The sequence below is a fragment of the Palaemon carinicauda genome, chromosome 5, assembly GCF_036898095.1.
Source record: "Palaemon carinicauda isolate YSFRI2023 chromosome 5, ASM3689809v2, whole genome shotgun sequence".
Taxonomy (NCBI): domain Eukaryota; kingdom Metazoa; phylum Arthropoda; class Malacostraca; order Decapoda; family Palaemonidae; genus Palaemon; species Palaemon carinicauda.
The window spans coordinates 169,861,912-169,879,488 of record NC_090729.1 but is presented as its reverse complement, the minus strand read 5'-3'; the positions used below and the strand labels follow the sequence as shown (position 1 = coordinate 169,879,488).

Sequence of the window (17,577 nt, the reverse complement as noted above, 5' to 3'; positions counted from 1 at the left end):
AGATTAATAAACAAATATAAACTCATCATAAAATACAAATGATCATAAAAATTGGACAATGAAAACTTACCCTTAGGAGTAATAGAAAGATCAGAATCTGAAGATCGCCTGTTGATCGAGACACCTGGTGTGCGAGCAGGACTTGCTAGTTTTCCTGAATGAGTTGGAGAATGAGTAGGAGCTCCACCATTCACTGCTACAGCTGATATCCCCACTGAACTGCCTCCACCACCACTGTCACTCTTAGAACCATCGGCATCAATAGGTAACGGACTCCTGGATATGGGGTAACACCCACTAGTATGACGACTACGAGAGGAACGCTTCGGAGAGCCTACCATCGATGCTGAGCCAGGTCGTGCGTCCACTAGCATATCTAAGCTAGAGATGTACACAGGGTGGGAGGTACACTTAGCAGCTACATCTACAGCACAATGAAGCAAGTCACCATCCATGCTCACACTGCTAGCTACATGTTGAAATGAAGGTGAAGATGAAGAGGAAGATAAATAACCTGATGCAGAAGGAGTAACGACCAAGGAAGAGGAGCCAGGATTGATAAAGGAGTCAGAATATGAAGCATGGAGAGAGGGAGGAGAAGGTGGAGGAGGAGGAGAATTAACCGTGGATGCACTAAGGTGATTAGAATTAGATATACCCAACGCAGACAGCACTGCTATTGCTGAACTTTCACTTTCATCCTCACTATCATTAACTGCCTCTGTTAATCCAACTTCATTGTTTGTCACTGAAGTGAGGGTTAAATCCATTGCATCACATTGGGCGATCTCCTCTAAGGTACCTTCTAAGGTAGTTCTAATTTTAGAAGGAAGGACTGGACTTGAGGGAGTGACTGCTATATTAGGGAGAGTGCCAGAAGTAACATGAAGTATTGCTGGTCTAAGCTCATATGCCTTTCTCTTGTTGCTTGAATTTCCATCAACAATCATAATTTCAGTAGGATTTGTATCTGCATAATTAATTTCCTTTTCATCTATATTGCTCTGTTTAACAAACATCTTGATACCACTTTTTCTCTCATGGCAGAGGACCCTTTTAGGAGAGTACTCAACGTAAGATGATGCTTCATGCTCATCAATTGCTATCAGTGGAGTTGGGATTGAATATGGCTGACAGAGATCAGACTGGTTTCCCTGTAAAGGAGGAAACTGATCTATTGATCTACTAGATTCTCCAACACAGTAACTGTTACATTTATATTCTGCATTTATCTGAGGTGGGGTTCCTTGTTCTAATCTGTGGATTTCAAGTGATGCACGTGAGGTATGAAGATCACTTACATCTACAGGACCTGTGAAATGACTTTCCAGAGAGCTCTGGGATGTAAGCTCTTCCTCACTCATATAAAATTTATGAGGTGACAAATTAGAATGGCTAGTGACTGGGGATTTCATCTCATGTTCTGGACTACTGAAGTCCGAAGATACAGGATCAGAACTACAGGTATCCTCATCAGATGAAATGAATTGAATTGGCCCAAGTGAAGCATTTATCTCTGGGTAACTCTGCATTGCAAAAACACTTTTATTCAAAGTAGGGTCAGAAAAAGCATTAGACAAGGTCTTGTACGAATATTCAATATGTGTAATTTCTTGACCAATGTCATCTTCATCAGAATACTGAGTAGTTGTATCCTCTCCTTCAAGGCCAATGACTTCAACATCAGGAGAATCAAGATCCCATTCTTCTATACAGTCATCAGGAGATGCGACAGATTCCCTTGCACTTCTTGATTTCGGCACCTTTGATTTTTCCTGAGACTTACCTAACAATTTTCCAACAGGACTTTGAACTTTTGAACCCAACCTTAAACTTGCACTTTTGGCCATAAAACCTAGGTTTGCTTTTAGAGGACTAGAATCAAAACTTTGAGACTTTTCCAGGGAACCTCTTAATTTCATCACTCTTTGGGCAGTTTTTTTTAGGCCTGCTTTTAAGGAATCTTTGCTACCACGATTCCCAGAATGAATTCCTGACCAGTTATAAGACTTGGTTGGACTGGTGTTATGAACTGGCCAAGAATGCTTTGGTTTGCAGTGCTTCAAGTAACCTCCATCAGTTCTATGATGATGATGATGATGAAACGCACTACTATGGGGAAAATTAGAATTGCGTTGAAGATAAACTGGAGGATGCTGAGTGACTGTCCCAGAGCGCTTGCGCCGTACAAGAGGTAATCCCATTATCATTCTTCTGGCATTAGTCAGAGCTGCCTGCCCTGGAAGTTGCTTATTCTGGTCAGATGATGGATTTACCATGAGGTCAAGCCACTGAGGGGGATACTGAGAATGAATAGAAGAGGAGGAGTTACTCTTAGTACTTGATCTTGAGTCTACTGGTGGCTGTGAAAACCATGATGAAGACAGAGGGTCTTGGCCAGTGGAAGAGTGCCTTGTTGGAAGATGAACAACAGATATTGGCATTGGTCTATCTGAGTTTGGCACAGCAACATACATGTTCTCTAGCACAAATTCATCTTCACCACTAATGGTTTCATAAGGATATCAACAGCAAGTGTTAAAATATGTTAATACAGGACAAATTGAATAAAAACACAAATTGAGTTAAGCCCGTTATTTGTGTCATCAAGATAAGTTAAATGTTACATATGGTTTTAAATACAATACAATACAATTTCAGCAGGTCCGGAGCAGGGAAAAGGGAAGGAAAGAAAAAAAAACAGCAAATTAATAAAATCACCCAAGAAATTATAACAAAGGATGAAACTTGCACATTGAACAAATATAAACTGTAAATCGCACTATGAAACTAACAGAAAAACTCTAAAACCTCTTATTTCTCATTGCACAAGAGTTCTACTAGTAGTACAATCACCTTGATATATTCTGTAAAGATAAGAGACTAATATGGAGTCTTTATTGAATATATACCTCCTCATTCAAAGAAAAGTCAAGAGAAAGTCAAAAAAGCAATAAATGAGGGACCTACCTGAATGAAATGACTAATGAAATAAGTGGAAAAAAATAAATTTTTTCCAGAGTTAACAAACCCCCTTTCCTCCAAGAATGCATATGACCAGAATATTGGGAAATTTCTTCATATCATATGAGCCTGAAGTAATATCTAAACAATTTCCCGGCCAAAAATATTCATGTGTGCTCTGGTTTGGTAAAAACTAAAAACAAAAAAATTTACTAAATCTTTAAATATTGCATGTAAAGTACTTTAAAATGCAGTCATACAAAATATTAGAAGAGATTTATTTTCTTTTACTATCACTTGTTTGTAAAATAAAATAAATCATAGTAAAAAAATAAACTAAAACACAGTTACCAAGTTTTAGTTTAAATAATGTTTTCTTATTTTGTAGCTTTCACCCTATATTCAATAAGACATAGTGTATCTTTAATGCAAGGCCAATAAATATGAGAAATCATTAGCAAAAACCCACTGACCAACAAACTATCATGAAAAGAAAGATTTTTGTTTTGGAGAGTTCCGAAGTTAACAAGAGCATAGGTACAACATGAAATTGAGGATGAGTTGCGTAATATAATGACAAATCTTCCTCCTATAATGAACCTAACTGGGCTAAGCAACATTTCATACGATGTAAAATCCTCCAAACTACTGTAGTAATGAATAGTGATATATTCCCATTCAAATAACCAAGTTGAATATAATCAAACAGAATCCATGGGCTTTAAGAAATGATATACTGAAATTCCCTGCTGTCCATCATCATCGATATAGATGAAGATGACAAATTCGAAGATAATTTGTATTTTTCCTAACCATACAAACCTTAGCTATTTACAAAGGGTATTACTTTTTAGCGTAGCTGAAATGGCGAGCCATTAGAATTTAACGAGGGTGTATTACCCCCGCGCTAGTTAGCGGGGGGGGTAGGGGAGTGGTAGCTAGCTACCCCTCCTCCCCCTCACACACAGGTGAATACTCACTTTCACTTAGAGGTAGGACTTGTCTTGGGGAACAGGGCTGGCGGGCAAATATGTGTAGATAGCTAAGGTTTGTATGGTTAGGAAAAATACAAATTATCTTCGAATTTGTCATTTGTTCCGTAACCGAAATACAAACCACGCTATTTACAAAGGGTGACTTATCCCTTAGGAAGGGTGGAAAGTCCCCAGCCATACTGGCTTTGGCTTTACCCGGGGACTCAGAATCCGAGTGAGTCGCACTCGAGAAAAGGAGTCCCTGCACCTCAGGAGTTCCTTGCTCCGCAAGGAACCATGTGGCCTACGTAAGCTTGTGTGTGAAGGAAGAAGTGTGACCCGTCCTAGGCAGTTGACCTGGAGTTCCAGAAGGAACTCTGGGTTAGGACGATCCCAATACCACCTCGTCAGGGTATGGGGGACGCGACAGTATTGACTCAATACTCGGAACACAAGGAAGCATGGTTTACCTGCAGAGGTTCGAGGTCAGCTATGCAGAGACCAGGATGCTGCTTCCCCGTAGAGGGGATGATGAAGAAAGAAGAAAGGGCCAGACATACTTCTTTCGTTCATGCAGACTAAAACCTGATAACAATGCCCTCAACCTTCTGCTACCTGTCCAAAAAGGAGCCTGAGGTTAGACCAGCTGTTGTGTAGCCACCACAGAGCGATAGAAAACGTATCGAGACTCCTGTGGGTCACGCCCTGCAGGAAGCGGGCTGCGAAGGTCATCAGACGCTTCCAGACTCCAGCTTGTAGCACCTGCGTCACAGAGTAGTATTACTCGAAGGCGAGGGACGTTGCGATGTATCCAACATCGTGCTGTAGGGCGACGTGACGAGGGAGGGTCTGAAGACAGGTCGAGATGAATGTCCTTGAGTCCGGGCTGAAGAGGTATACTGGTGACTCTCCCCCCATGTCCTCCTTGTGTTCCCAAATCGGCCTAAACTGAGGACAAACTGCAGCTGTTCCCAGCGCTAACCTCTCGATTCCTTACTGGCAAGAAAGAGGTCTTGGGACATCAGACACAGAATGGAGACTCGAAATCTTGAATGAATCGGACCGAAGGGCCGGGACCCTCAGATTCTGAGTCTAGCCAACAACTCAGGAGCGAGCCTGAATGTTGCCTTCCCCTCTTCCTTAGAAAGGGGGAAGTAGTAAGAGACCAAGAAGATTGCTTACACACTGGCCGTGGCCAGAGTGAGCAGAAGACCCAAGGCGGAATACAATCCGAGGCCTGTCGTAAAAGGGTCTTGAGAAGATCTCTTAAAGGACTAAAAGTCCAAGCCATGCTCCAAGTTGGAGGTCTTCCTCCGACTAGGGCAGGGACAATCCTAGCTTTGCATGAGCGAGGATAGATCCAGCGGGCAGGAAAAAGTTATTCCTTTAAGCCTGAAGGTCAGGGAAAGGCTGAGCGACAGGCTTCATTGCCGAGAGCGGAAAGGAGTTTCCTCCCGCCGAAAGGCAATAAGACCGTTATTGCTGGAGAAGAGGCCTCAAGGGAAGAGGTATATCTCCCACGGCACCAACCACCTTAGACTCTTCACTTTGCCTGGGGGACCCCTGTGGATGAATATCGCAGATGACGCGACCTCCGTACCGCGACTGTAGCGGGTTGTCTCTTCTTGAGAAGGAAGCGTAGTGTCTCCAGGCATAAAGCCGAAGCGACGCCCCGGTTCGGGAGAGATGTCGCAGTGTGGTTGCTTGAGTAGTCTGCGCCGTGGGAGAAGCTCTCCCGGGAGTTCCGTCAGGGGAAGCAGAGGGTCCAGAAACCGTTCTGCGCAAAGTCCCAGTGGAGCTCTCCCGTTGAAAGGTTAACAGACAACCTGGTCTTGTTGAGACCCATTGCCCGCAGACAAAAAGGAGTTGTCCCACCATCACCGGAATGCATCTTGCCAGAGTCTCGGGGTCTGAGACTGGGGGGGAAGACTAGCGGAAGCTTGAGGTTCCAAGCTGTCGCGATCAGGTCCCCCAGACCAGCACTTGCTGGTTACCCAAGGTCAAAGACCCCTAGGTACACTCTCTCTATGAGGCTCTGCTCGGATAGTCTGGGAGAAACATTCCCCTGCCTGGAATGAGAAAGCCAATGGTGGTATTGAGAGAATCTCAATCATCCCGGTATTTCTACTGCAAGATGTGAAGGTGTGAAAATGCGTCCCCTGCTGGTTAGAATGAAGTCGACGCGCAACGGGGCGACTCGGCAGGAGCTGTAGGATCTGAAGAGGGGCCAGACTAAGGCCCCTAAGCCTGCCTGAATGATGGAGAGGTATCCTTCAGGTCTTGACCATAGGCCTGGACCGGAACATGCCCCCCCTTTCCTTTGACGAGTCCGAGAACCGCATCAAGAATGTGGGGAAAGGACGAGAATATCCACTACCATCAGGAGGCTCCATAGGTCAACACCCATTGCAGGTCTAATAGTTCCGCTGGTCCCATAGGACCAGGGAGTCCGGTTAAACATTGCCTGAAGCCACCGGAACTTGGATCGCCCCACATGGAACTTATCCTGAGGCGACCGTTCGGACTATAGACGGGTCAATGAGGAAAGAAGAACTAGGAAACGTTCCAAGGTAGGGCTGAAAACTCTGCTTGACTGAGAACAGGTACTGCGACTCTCCTCAGTCTTGCCACAGTCAACCGAAAGGAAGGCTCAGAGGATGTGGTAACAGAATCTGGTGTCCCCAGGTAGTCACCCATCCAAGTACCGACGTTGCTTAACCTCGCTGGACGGACGAGAAGCGGGGTTTCCAATGTGGTAAGGCGGTTGACTCAATATCATGGCCAGATACTCCAGATGTTGAGGCAGAGGAAGAGAAGGCTCCAAGCAAAATACCATGAGCCCACACTCATGGTAAGCATCCGGAAGCTTGTCCCGGCGCTGAAGAAGGTCGAAACCCGAGCCTACCGGAGTTGACCAGCCCTCCAAACAGCAGAGGAGGCAGAAGCCTGCACCTGAGCGGCCAAGAGGAAGGCAGGGAGAGTTCTCTGGGGAAACAAACCTGCTATGCCACGGCGGGATAGCCACACTGCATCATAAGCAAGAATATTTGCAGTCTAGGCTGAATTCGACGAGCACCCTGGAAGATGGATGGAATGGAAACTGAAAGTACCCGTCCTTCCGATCCAGGGTTTAGGGAGCCCTGTCGCCTCGTTACCAGTCTGATCGATTCTGCTGGTCTACGCTGGCCGAAGTTTGTTCGACAAACTTGATCAGGGCTGAGAGGTCGACTATGGACATCCCCTCTCAGATCCTTCCTTACAAGAAAGGATCGACTGAGGGGGCCGGGGGTGAAGCCGTCGATGATCCTAAGGAAGACCTTCGCCTAAGGTATGGATCATTCTGCCCAACCGGGCAACTCTGCTGACGCTATGGCATAGAGGTTCAGAGACACTGAATTCGCTGACAGAGACGGCAGGCGCGATATCCTTGGCTACTCACAGAGATTGTGCGGGAATGGGCATCGGGAAGCTGTCATTCGGATGAGTAACCTTAAGCATCCTCCCAGCGAAAAACCTGCAATCCTAGAGTTCGTGAACTCCTTTTAGGACTATGCCCCCCCCCCCCCCCCGGGGGAGTCTCCCGTGCCATCTGTTCCTGACAGGAGGAAACTGCAATTGGACACCTTGTCCCAGTTGTCGTAGCCGATAACTTAGGCCGACGTGGTTGAAAGAAAAGGGCGCTGGAGCCCTGCAGAGTCTGGAAGAAAGCGCCTTGGAGGAGTGAAACCGGAAGTCGATTTACTCCGCACAGCAGCTGTCTAAGTCTCTGTCCTTGGGCACAAACAAACTCTTCTCAAGGATGGAAGGGTGACTGAGGTCGTCGACCTCCACAGATGAGACACCCGAAGGAAGCCCTCAGTCAGCGCGTCCAGATGGTACAACATCGAGCTTGTCCGCAAGTTAGATACTTAACGACGAAAGGCCAAGGTGCCTGAGCTCGAGAGGAGGAAAGTAATCCTTGATCTTCCTGTAGCTTCCTTGAACCAAACCTCGGGCCGTAACCGAGGAGGGAAAGAACCTGGTAAGCTCCCAGAGGAAGAGGTAAGCAGTCACCCCTTGTCCGATGGAGAAATCTCGAACGGAAAGTCCCCCCGCCAAAAATCCTTCCAGGGAATGACGGGGAAGGGCTAACCCAGGTTCAGGAATAGAGGAGTGTTGCTCAGATCTCCCTTAAGTTTCTCCTATTCTTGCAAGTGCCATGCTCTGAGTTTACGGGGTGAGGCAGTGTTCTGGAAATACGCTCCAGAAGAACTCGCCAGGCTGGTCATGCTGCGAAAACCCCATTGGGAATCGTGGTCGCAATTGCCCTGGAGCTCGCGCGACGGGAATTCCTGGTGGTCGGCGAGCGATAACCCATAGACGAGCAATGGATACTGCAAGAAATAAGCCGACATTTGTGCGAAGAAACACTGTAGGTTCGCGCGTGGGCGAACATTGGAGAGCATGAGCGTAGACGTGCAGGCACGTGGGCGCGCAGGCGAGCGGTCGCGCGGGCGCGCAGGCGAGCGGTCGCGCGGGCGCGCAGGCGAACGGTCGCGCGGGCGCGCAGGCGAACGGTCGCGCGGGCGCGCAGGCGAACGGTCGTGAGGGTGGGCAGGTGGACGAGAGCGAGTCCGAGGCGGCGAACGCAAGAGTTAGCGCGATGGCGAGGAAACGCGCTGCCGCGTGGGCGAGGAGGACCGCTGGCGATATGGATCAACAAGCGATCGGTGGTGAGCTGGTGAGCGCTAACGTGCAGGTTGGCGATGGCGCGTTGTGTTATGCCGACGCGATGGTCGAGCAGTATGCGCAGGTGAGCGATCGTGCGTTGGCGAGCAGTATGCGAAGGTGAGCGATCGCGAGCAGTGGTCAGCATGCGCCGGGTCGCGTGATGGTGATCAGTATGCGCAGGGTCGCGTGATGGTGATCAGCATGCCAGGGTCGCGTGATGGTGATCAGCATGCCAGGGTCGCGCGATGGCGATCAGCATGCGCAGGTTGGTGGTCGCGCGATGGCGAACAGCATCTGCAGGTGGGCGATCGCGTGATGGCGAACATCATACGCAGTTGAGGGTCGCGCGATGGTGATCAGCATGCGCAGGGTTCAGCGATGGTGATCAGCATCCGCAGGTGTGTAGTCGCGCGATGGCGATCAGCATCCCCAGTTGAGGGTCGTGCGATGGCGATCAGCATCTGCAGGTGAGGGTCGCGCGATGGCGATCAGCATCCGCAGGTGAGGGTCGCGCGATGGCGGTCAGCATCCGCAGTTGAGGGTCGCGCGATGGCGGTCAGCATCCGCAGTTGAGGGTCGCGCGATGGCGGTCAGCATCCGCAGTTGAGGGTCGCGCGATGGCGGTCAGCATCCGCAGTTGAGGGTCGCGCGATGGCGGTCAGCATCCGCAGTTGAGGGTCGCGCGATGGCGGTCAGCATCCGCAGTTGAGGGTCGCGCGATGGCGGTCAGCATCCGCAGTTGAGGGTCGCGCGATGGCGGTCAGCATCCGCAGTTGAGGGTCGCGCGATGGCAGTCAGCATCCGCAGTTGAGGGTCGCGCGATGGCGGTCAGCATCCGCAGTTGAGGGTCGCGCGATGGCGATCAGCATCCGCAGTTGAGGGTCGCGCGATGGCGATCAGCATCCGCAGGTGAGCTAGTAGCTGGCGAACCATGTTCCTTCAGAAGTGTTGGAGAACGTTGGCGTGCCGGCTGTAACACACGTGGGCGATCCGGAGATCGCTGGCGAGCTGACGATCGCTGGCGAGCTGACGATCGCTGGCGAGCTGACGATCGCTGGCGAGCTGATGATCGCTGGCGAGCTGATGATCGCTGGCGAGCTGATGATCGCTGACGAGCTGATGATCGCTGACGAGCAGAAGGCTACGCGTGGAAGCCTGCGCAAAGAAGAAGAGTCCTTGACCCTGACCTGAACCGAAGTTCTAGATCGCGAGGGCGAACGTGGGCGCACAGGGCGCGTAACAGGAACCAACAGGAACCGCAGGGAAGATCATCTTGAAAGCGCTGACGAACAGGAGAGCGCTGATGAGAAGAAGGGCTCGCAGGGAAACCCTGACACGCAAGGGAAGAACCCCCGTGGGGGCAACCCTTTGCCCCGAAGGGATCGTAGTCCGCCGGGAGACTGATGTCCGACGGAAGACCGCTGTCCGTCGGGAAGACCGTTGTCCGTCGGGAAGACCGTTGCCCGTCGGGAGACGAGATCAGACTGCTGTCCATTTGCACCAAGGCGGAAGATCGAGAAAAAGGAGTTGTAGGCTGCAAACGGAGATCCAAAAAGGCGCCTCAAGCACCCTTATAGGGAGATGAGAGGCCCTTACGACGAGGCGGACGGAGGGCCTTACGGCGAGGGAGGCCAACAGCAACAGCAACAGAAGAAACCTCCGAAGAGGAGTCTCTATGAGTGTACTCTCTCGCGGACGAAAGAGAAACACTTCGTGGAAGAGACTGGTCAGCCAGTGACCTAAAAGGAGCGATCCTCCGAAGAGGAGCTCCTGCAGTTGCCCAGCCCCTTGAGCGGAACTGCAGGTGCGACCGCTCAGCACCAAGAGCATAGTCGCACGAAAAAAAGGCAAGAGAAGAACCCCCCAAAAGGGGAAAAACTCAAGCCTGGACAGGAAAAACTTCCATCGGAAGGAAAGTTATCCGCCCAAGGAGGCAAGCCTCCTGAGTGTTCTAAAATGAACTGGAGAGCTGTTCGTCGTCACGGGAGTACTACCAGTAGAAGGAGACACGCCCCTGACGAAAATACAAGGGGGGAGGCAGCAACAGCCGAATCCCCAGGACTCAACCAGACAGCTCACACCGTTGCTATATTACAGAAACGAACTAGATCGGTAACTGTAAAAAAATAAAACAAATAATATTAGTACACATTCATTCCCCCGGGAAGGCTCCGAAGAGGAATCCCGAGGGAAAGGAACAAGAATTACACAACAGGCACGTGCCCTCACAACCACTTACACTCGCGGAAGGAGAACTGTAACCAAAACAGAATTATAACAATTATAATTATGTAACTATGTAATTATGTAATTTAAAAATGAATGAACACTAAGGAAAGAACGAAAACCCCGAAAGGAATCGTTCTACAATTAGATTCATAACTAATTGAGACAAACGTACGGCGTAGCAACCCCCCACACGGAAAGGAAGCTAGGCTACAAGGGCGTAGTAACACGTAGTAAAAGGGTGAACGACCTCAAGAGAGAGAGAGAGAGAAAGACATGTCAAACTCGATAGCCACCCATAAAAATACGCCGTGGTGGCCTAACTGCCGAGGCCTCCACGTAGATATCGTACACTACACACACACATCTGAAAAGGAAACTTACTTATTTCTATACTCAAATATATATACAAACATGAAAACATGTTACATATATATTGAGTAAATGAAAAGTAAGCGATTAAGTAAAGACAAAACAGACAATGGCTGCCAAGCGAGGACCAAGACAGAGACGTCTGTCACAGTCCGAGCCAAAAGTGAAAGTGAGTATTCACCTGTGTGTGAGGGGGAGGAGGGGTAGCTAGCTACCACTCCCCTACCCCCCCCCCCCGCTAACTAGCGCGGGGGTAATACACCCTCGTTAAATTCTAATGGCTCGCCATTTCAGCTACGCTAAAAAGTAATACCCTTTGTAAATAGCGTGGTTTGTATTTCGGTTACGGAACAAACAGATGTTATGAAATAAATTTTCCTTTAAAATTCCTGACTGAGCAAAGCATATAAAATACTGAAGTACCAAAAGGATGATCTTGGTATATGAACAGAATATTCCAGAATGTCACCAAACGCAAGCTGACTATCTACAACTCATTTGCCTGAATCCCAACAAAATTTACATATATTTAACAAAAAAAATATTTTGCATGAATGGAAATTCCTAATTGACAAAACAATTATCTTTATAAGAATCAATAACAAAATTAAAAATAAAATGACTTTCAAATGATTTTCTAAAGATGAATAAAGTAATTTCATAAGATTAAACTACTATACTTTCATACAAACCCAGCAACCACAACTGGCCATAATTTGTAGTCTCTCATTCCCAGATATGAATCTTCTGATGTATTGAATTCAAAAGGAGAAAAGCCAAAAAGTAATAAATAACAATATAAAATACCTTGATATCAGTAACAACGTAAGAATAGATCTGTAATATATAAACAATGAAGAGAGAGTAGTGTGCCCGAGTGTACCCTCAAGCAAGAGATCTTTAACCCATGACAAAAGGGCGACCATGGTACAAATCCTATGGCACTACCCAAGACTATAGAACAATGATCTGAATATTGAGTGCTCTTCTCCCAAAAGAGTTGCTTACCATACCTAAAGTATCTTCAACCCTTAGCAAGTGAAAAGTAGTCACTGAACAATTACAGTGCAGTAGTTAACCCAGTTGCATACTTAGATAGTACAGGTTACAGAAAAAATCAAGCCTTGTGAGAGACCTGCTGTCTTAGCTTAGGCACTCAAGTCCTTCTGGTTTGCCCTATGTTGGACAGTACATTCAAACTTCCATTCAGAAAAACTCCAGGTAAAGAAGTGTAGAGCAGATACTGGGCCACAGAACTAAAATACCTTATCTATAGACAAAAATGCACTGAGGTGTGCGAGAAAGCAGCCTGGATGTCCATGGATTCCAAGCAGTATGTCCTTCCCAATGGATTACTTCACCAACTCCACTACTCCCAAATTTAGGAACAGACATTTAATAATTAAATTTTTCATTTCTATACCCAACTGATGTTCATATCACTTCTCTTTGGAAGCTCGGTCATATTAAAGTTTATCCCTAAATCTAAAATATTTTCTATTTTCTTTCCTTCCAGTAGTCTTAGACCTCTGGCAGAGTAAAGAGACAATCTAGCAGTTAAGGGCAATAAACACAATGGCTTAGCCAAGCCACATAGCCTTTGTCTTCAATTGAAGTCATAACTACAGTATTCCTTAACCTCTTGACACAAAAATATCAGTGGGGAGGAGGGTGGTAATGTGCAGTATAAAAACATCAAGCGAGAATAAAAATAAAAAATTTCATTACTGAAATTCTGTTTATTTTCATAAACCTCCCCTAATGTTTATATTAATGACTCGCAACTTGATGAAGGTGAGCTGACTGGGTAAGGAGAGATAGGTAATCGATAAATTCAAATAATAGAATTGATTAAAATTCTACTCATTTGTAGTCTTACAAACCATCTTTTATTAAATTTTGAGACAAAAGTTCAAGTTATTTCCCTGAATATTATAAATGTCATTATAAGAAGAGCTTCCAGAGAGAAACAATATGAACATCAGGGGAAGTTAATAGAAATAATAAGGAACTGTTGCAGGAATTCACTCTGAAAGTTAAGATAAACCAAGCACATAACTACACTTTAATGTATAGAGCTGAAGGATTGGTCAAGAACTAACATTCCATCCCGTGTTAAAAAAGCACCTGTCATCTCCAACTGATGATCCTCTGTGATCACTGTTGCTTTAAGTCTATAGTCATGAAAACATATAGGAGCTTCTCTGTTACTGTATATCTAACATAGCAAGTGTCAATTTAGCATCCAAAACACCCGAGTTCTCTTGACAATGCCAAAATTTCTAGATAAATGGTTTCAGTTACTGAGGGAAGATGGAGCTCAAAAGCCCTGCTGCTACTGTCAGAATCTTCTTGTCTTTATCATGTGGGAAAGGTTTCTCGTAAGATAATCAATTCACCGAAGATGAACATCCATATGAAGTCCATTCTTCCTATAAGGAGTCCTCTTCCTGCATCATCTGAACTGTTTACTCATCAACTTCAATAGAAAATTCCATAAGGCAAACAGAGTTGCCGGACAGTTTAAAATAAACTTTCCAAAATGACTGGAGCAGCAGAGGTTGAGGACATCACGAGGGTGTTGATTGAAAATGGTCTAGCTCTATTCGTCAGAGAAATACTCGCAGCCCCAAAAAGCAGGAGGGGAATCTCGTGACTTCCTGTTATAGGACACAGAAACTCAATAGCTCACTGACAACTGTGAACATTTATATTTAAAAGTACTTGGGAGTAGCTGGCCTGGAAATGGAAATCACATCCATAGAGGAGACAAAGACTGACAAAGCAGATGCATATAAAAAAGACAGCATCCATATGAAACAATACACTAAAAAAAAACAAAAAGTTCCTAACATGGAATACTGTACAGTACTTACAAGAAAACTTCACATAACCAATAACTAATGGATATTATCACTTTTCATGAAAAAAACATGAGAAATAAGAAAAGAAATGCTTTAAACAATGGTAAACATAAAAAAATTACACTTCAGAAGTAGAATGGGAGACATTCTTGAGCAAAGTTAATACAAAAAAGGCATCCAAAAGAATGAAGAAGCCAGTTCTGCTCCTGTCTTCAAAGCATCAGAAGATACATGTCTGGGCAAATGCAACACAGAATTAAGGCTAATTTTGACATAAACTAACTTTCTACACACTAAACTTTGACCTAAATCTGTTTATGCTGTTTACTTTTCCATTGTAGATGTAGTAAATTATGAAGGCTGCATACATAAAACAAATGCAAATTGTACCCCTGATTAGAATACAATCATCATTCCATCTAATCAAAACTTCCAAATAATTTAGCTTACTTAAAATGTTAATGTACCTGTATCAAACCTGCCAATAAAATGTTTTATTAATGTGCCTTAAAGCATGAGCAAATAAAATTACAGTACTATACAATAATAAAGCTCCTCTGGCAGTCTTTTCAGCTACTTACTATGCAAATAATACAGTACTTGGGATGGAAAATAGTTTTTCATAAGTCATTAGCAATGCAAAACCCTATATATTTTGAGCTTTGGTAACTTCACAACATTCTAACAGTTATATTATCCATCCACATACAATATAATGACCCTCAAACAAAATAAGACTCTCCCATATAAAGTGCATTTATTTCCATCAGTTTTAAACACTAATTTTCTTTGGATGACCAGAACCAATGCAAAATGCTTTTGCAATTATTGCAAAGCATCAATACAGTAATCATGGAAAATTACATAAGAAAGTAGAGTACTATATACAGCATATTTTGTGTATATTCATAAAATCACTGTGAGCTAGCTCCTAAGCAGCTACTCAAGCTTGGTTCTAATTTCCCATGTAGCTTCTTAAAATTAAGCCTTAACAAATGTTCAACACTTCTTGAATTTTTAAAATCATGCATCCAGGTTAACGAACAAAGTAAAAAAGAAAGTAAAGAAAAGAATAAGTAGAGAGTACATCAAAGGAAGATCATAAAATGCAAGCGCAAATATATCACACTAAATTTCAATCAATATCAAAGAGCAGATACACTTTACTTCCATCACTGATACATAATACATTTTCTAATGAATACAAAGCAACATACCATTCTCAATCAACAACAAAGCCATACTAATCATATCAATACAAAAAAAAGAATCATCAAGAAAATTTAACTTTTTTATTGGATGTTTCTTAAAGCAGTTTTACTCATAAATTATTCAAAACAATACTTAACTACCAATACAAATAAAAAATTATCAAAATTCATGCCATGCAGACTGGAATTTTATTATAACAAAATCTGAAAACCCTTTGAGATGAAAATAATAAATTAACAGGGAAAAGAATTCATCATAAATGTTCCAGCTACAATTTAATATAAAGTGCTTCCAACATAAATGACGACTTTCTCACGAAAACCTGTAAATTTTAATAACTTTATTTTAAAACCATCAGTTTTGTAAACTAAATGCATTGTGCTATGCCTGAAAATTACAAAGCATCACTAGCATTCAAAGCAAGGATATATCCAAATATAACAAGGGTTGTCGTGGCCTGATTTGGTAACATATCTGCCTAGTGTTTGCCAGACGGGGGTTCAAGTCTCCCACAGACTCATTAGTTCCTTTATTGTCTGCAATCTTACCTCCTTGTGAGCTAAGGTTGGGGGGTTTGGGGGAGCCTATAGGTCTATTTGTTGACTTATCAGCAGCCACTACCTGGTCCTAGCTTAGGTGAAGAGGGGGCTTGGGCACTGATCATATAATATATATGGTCAGTCTCTAGGGCATTGTCCTGCTTGCTAGGGAAGTGTCATTGCCTCTATCATTCATGAGTGGCCTTTAAACCACATATGTAAACTCAATTAGCAAAAGCCTTTTACATACTAGTGTAATTGAGATTAAAAATGATAAAAGAAGTTGTTTTGCTACGAGATCTATTTTCATATAGAAAAAAAAACCTCACATTGCTTGACTTACAAACTCAATACAATAGCTATTTATCCAAATTCAAGGTCTTCCTGAATCTCAGGAACTTTATTCTTGAATACTGTATAGTACATGTAAGAAGACAAAATGCTGGTTAGCTGCAGCAAATGTTAGAATTAGGACCAGGGGTTTCAGTTTGGCAAGAACCTCGCTTCTCAAATGTCTATTACACTCTTACCACCTATACTACATAACTGATACAGTATTAGCAATATACTGTACTGTAATTAAATTATATTCACAAAAGTCCTGTTAATTACCTATTTCCTCATCAGTTTTCCTTTCACTCATGGTCTCGATATTTCAATATTTAAATTATTATCATAAAAAAAGTTTGTGTGTCAGCTTACTTTATTACTGGCAATTACTTTTTGTCCATGTATTATGATTTTTTCCTTTCTATGCCTTTTTATAAGTCATATGCCTGGTCTATGGTCTAATATCTTAAGTATATACTTTAATTTTGCTAGACTTGAACACTGGTGCCTTCAAATTCACCTCCTTGTAACTAAGAGGCTTGGCCTTAGTGTTTCTAATGAACCTGGCTTTTTTTTATCATTATATGTTTGCTTCACAAGCCTATGCTAACTTGACCAGGGAAAATTATTTTTCTCAATCGATATTGGCCAAATGCCTCATGAAGCTCAAAAGGTTCAGCTACACTTGCCAGGACTGTCGTCACGAAGATCGCATCTATACTTCACTTCATTAGGGATTGTGGGTTCTCCAGATAACAAATTTTGCCCTAGTCAAACTTCCATTTCTTACAGGGTAAATAATGTCCTTTAGACACAATGTTTTAATAAACTTAACCAGGCATTCATTTCTTTATCCTTTCCAGGTCTCACAGCTGGCTAGAGGTACCAATAGGTAGTATCATGATTATCTAAATCTCAGATTTCTTTTCCCTTATGTCTTTAGAGATTATGATTTCTTATCTTTAGATGGCCACACAAAACAATCCTTATTAATTTCCAAAATAGTCACTGCAACTAAGGGAGATGGAACATTTGGTCCAATCACTACAGCAACTGGATTCTTGGACACAATGTTCTACTTTAGCTGTAGGTAGACAAACCTTTGCCTCTGGTCTCTCTCTTTTGTTCAAGACTGATATACAGCAAGTCAGCAATCATTAGTAAATAGTAACCACAACATCTGGTGAGCGCAGTTTTCTATTTCCCTTTTATTGCTGTAACTTAATTTCTTACATAAAACAACTTTTCTTACTGCAGACATAGTGCTTCAACTCAATGTCCTTCAAGAGCAATAGGTACTATGTTAATGTCAGGCACTAATACTGTCAATCAGACAATGCTTCAATATGCAGCCCTATTACGTGGATTCTGGAGCAGGTCGACCTC

At 44.0% G+C, this 17,577-nt stretch overlaps 2 protein-coding genes across 5 annotated transcripts in view; both read right to left on the bottom strand.

Moving 5' to 3' along the window:
• Positions 1 to 17,577, bottom strand: part of LOC137641610 (prostaglandin reductase 1-like) — a 581,256-nt gene that overhangs the window by 243,412 nt on the left and 320,267 nt on the right. The gene's annotated exons all lie outside the window — the stretch shown is intronic.
• LOC137640409 (uncharacterized) overlaps positions 1 to 17,577 on the bottom strand; it is a 205,415-nt gene that overhangs the window by 134,728 nt on the left and 53,110 nt on the right. Inside the window, exon 7 of the mRNA XM_068372967.1 lies at positions 71 to 2,505. Coding sequence (XP_068229068.1) covers positions 71 to 2,505 — 2,435 coding nt within the window. The remainder of the gene's footprint in view (positions 1 to 70; positions 2,506 to 17,577) is intronic.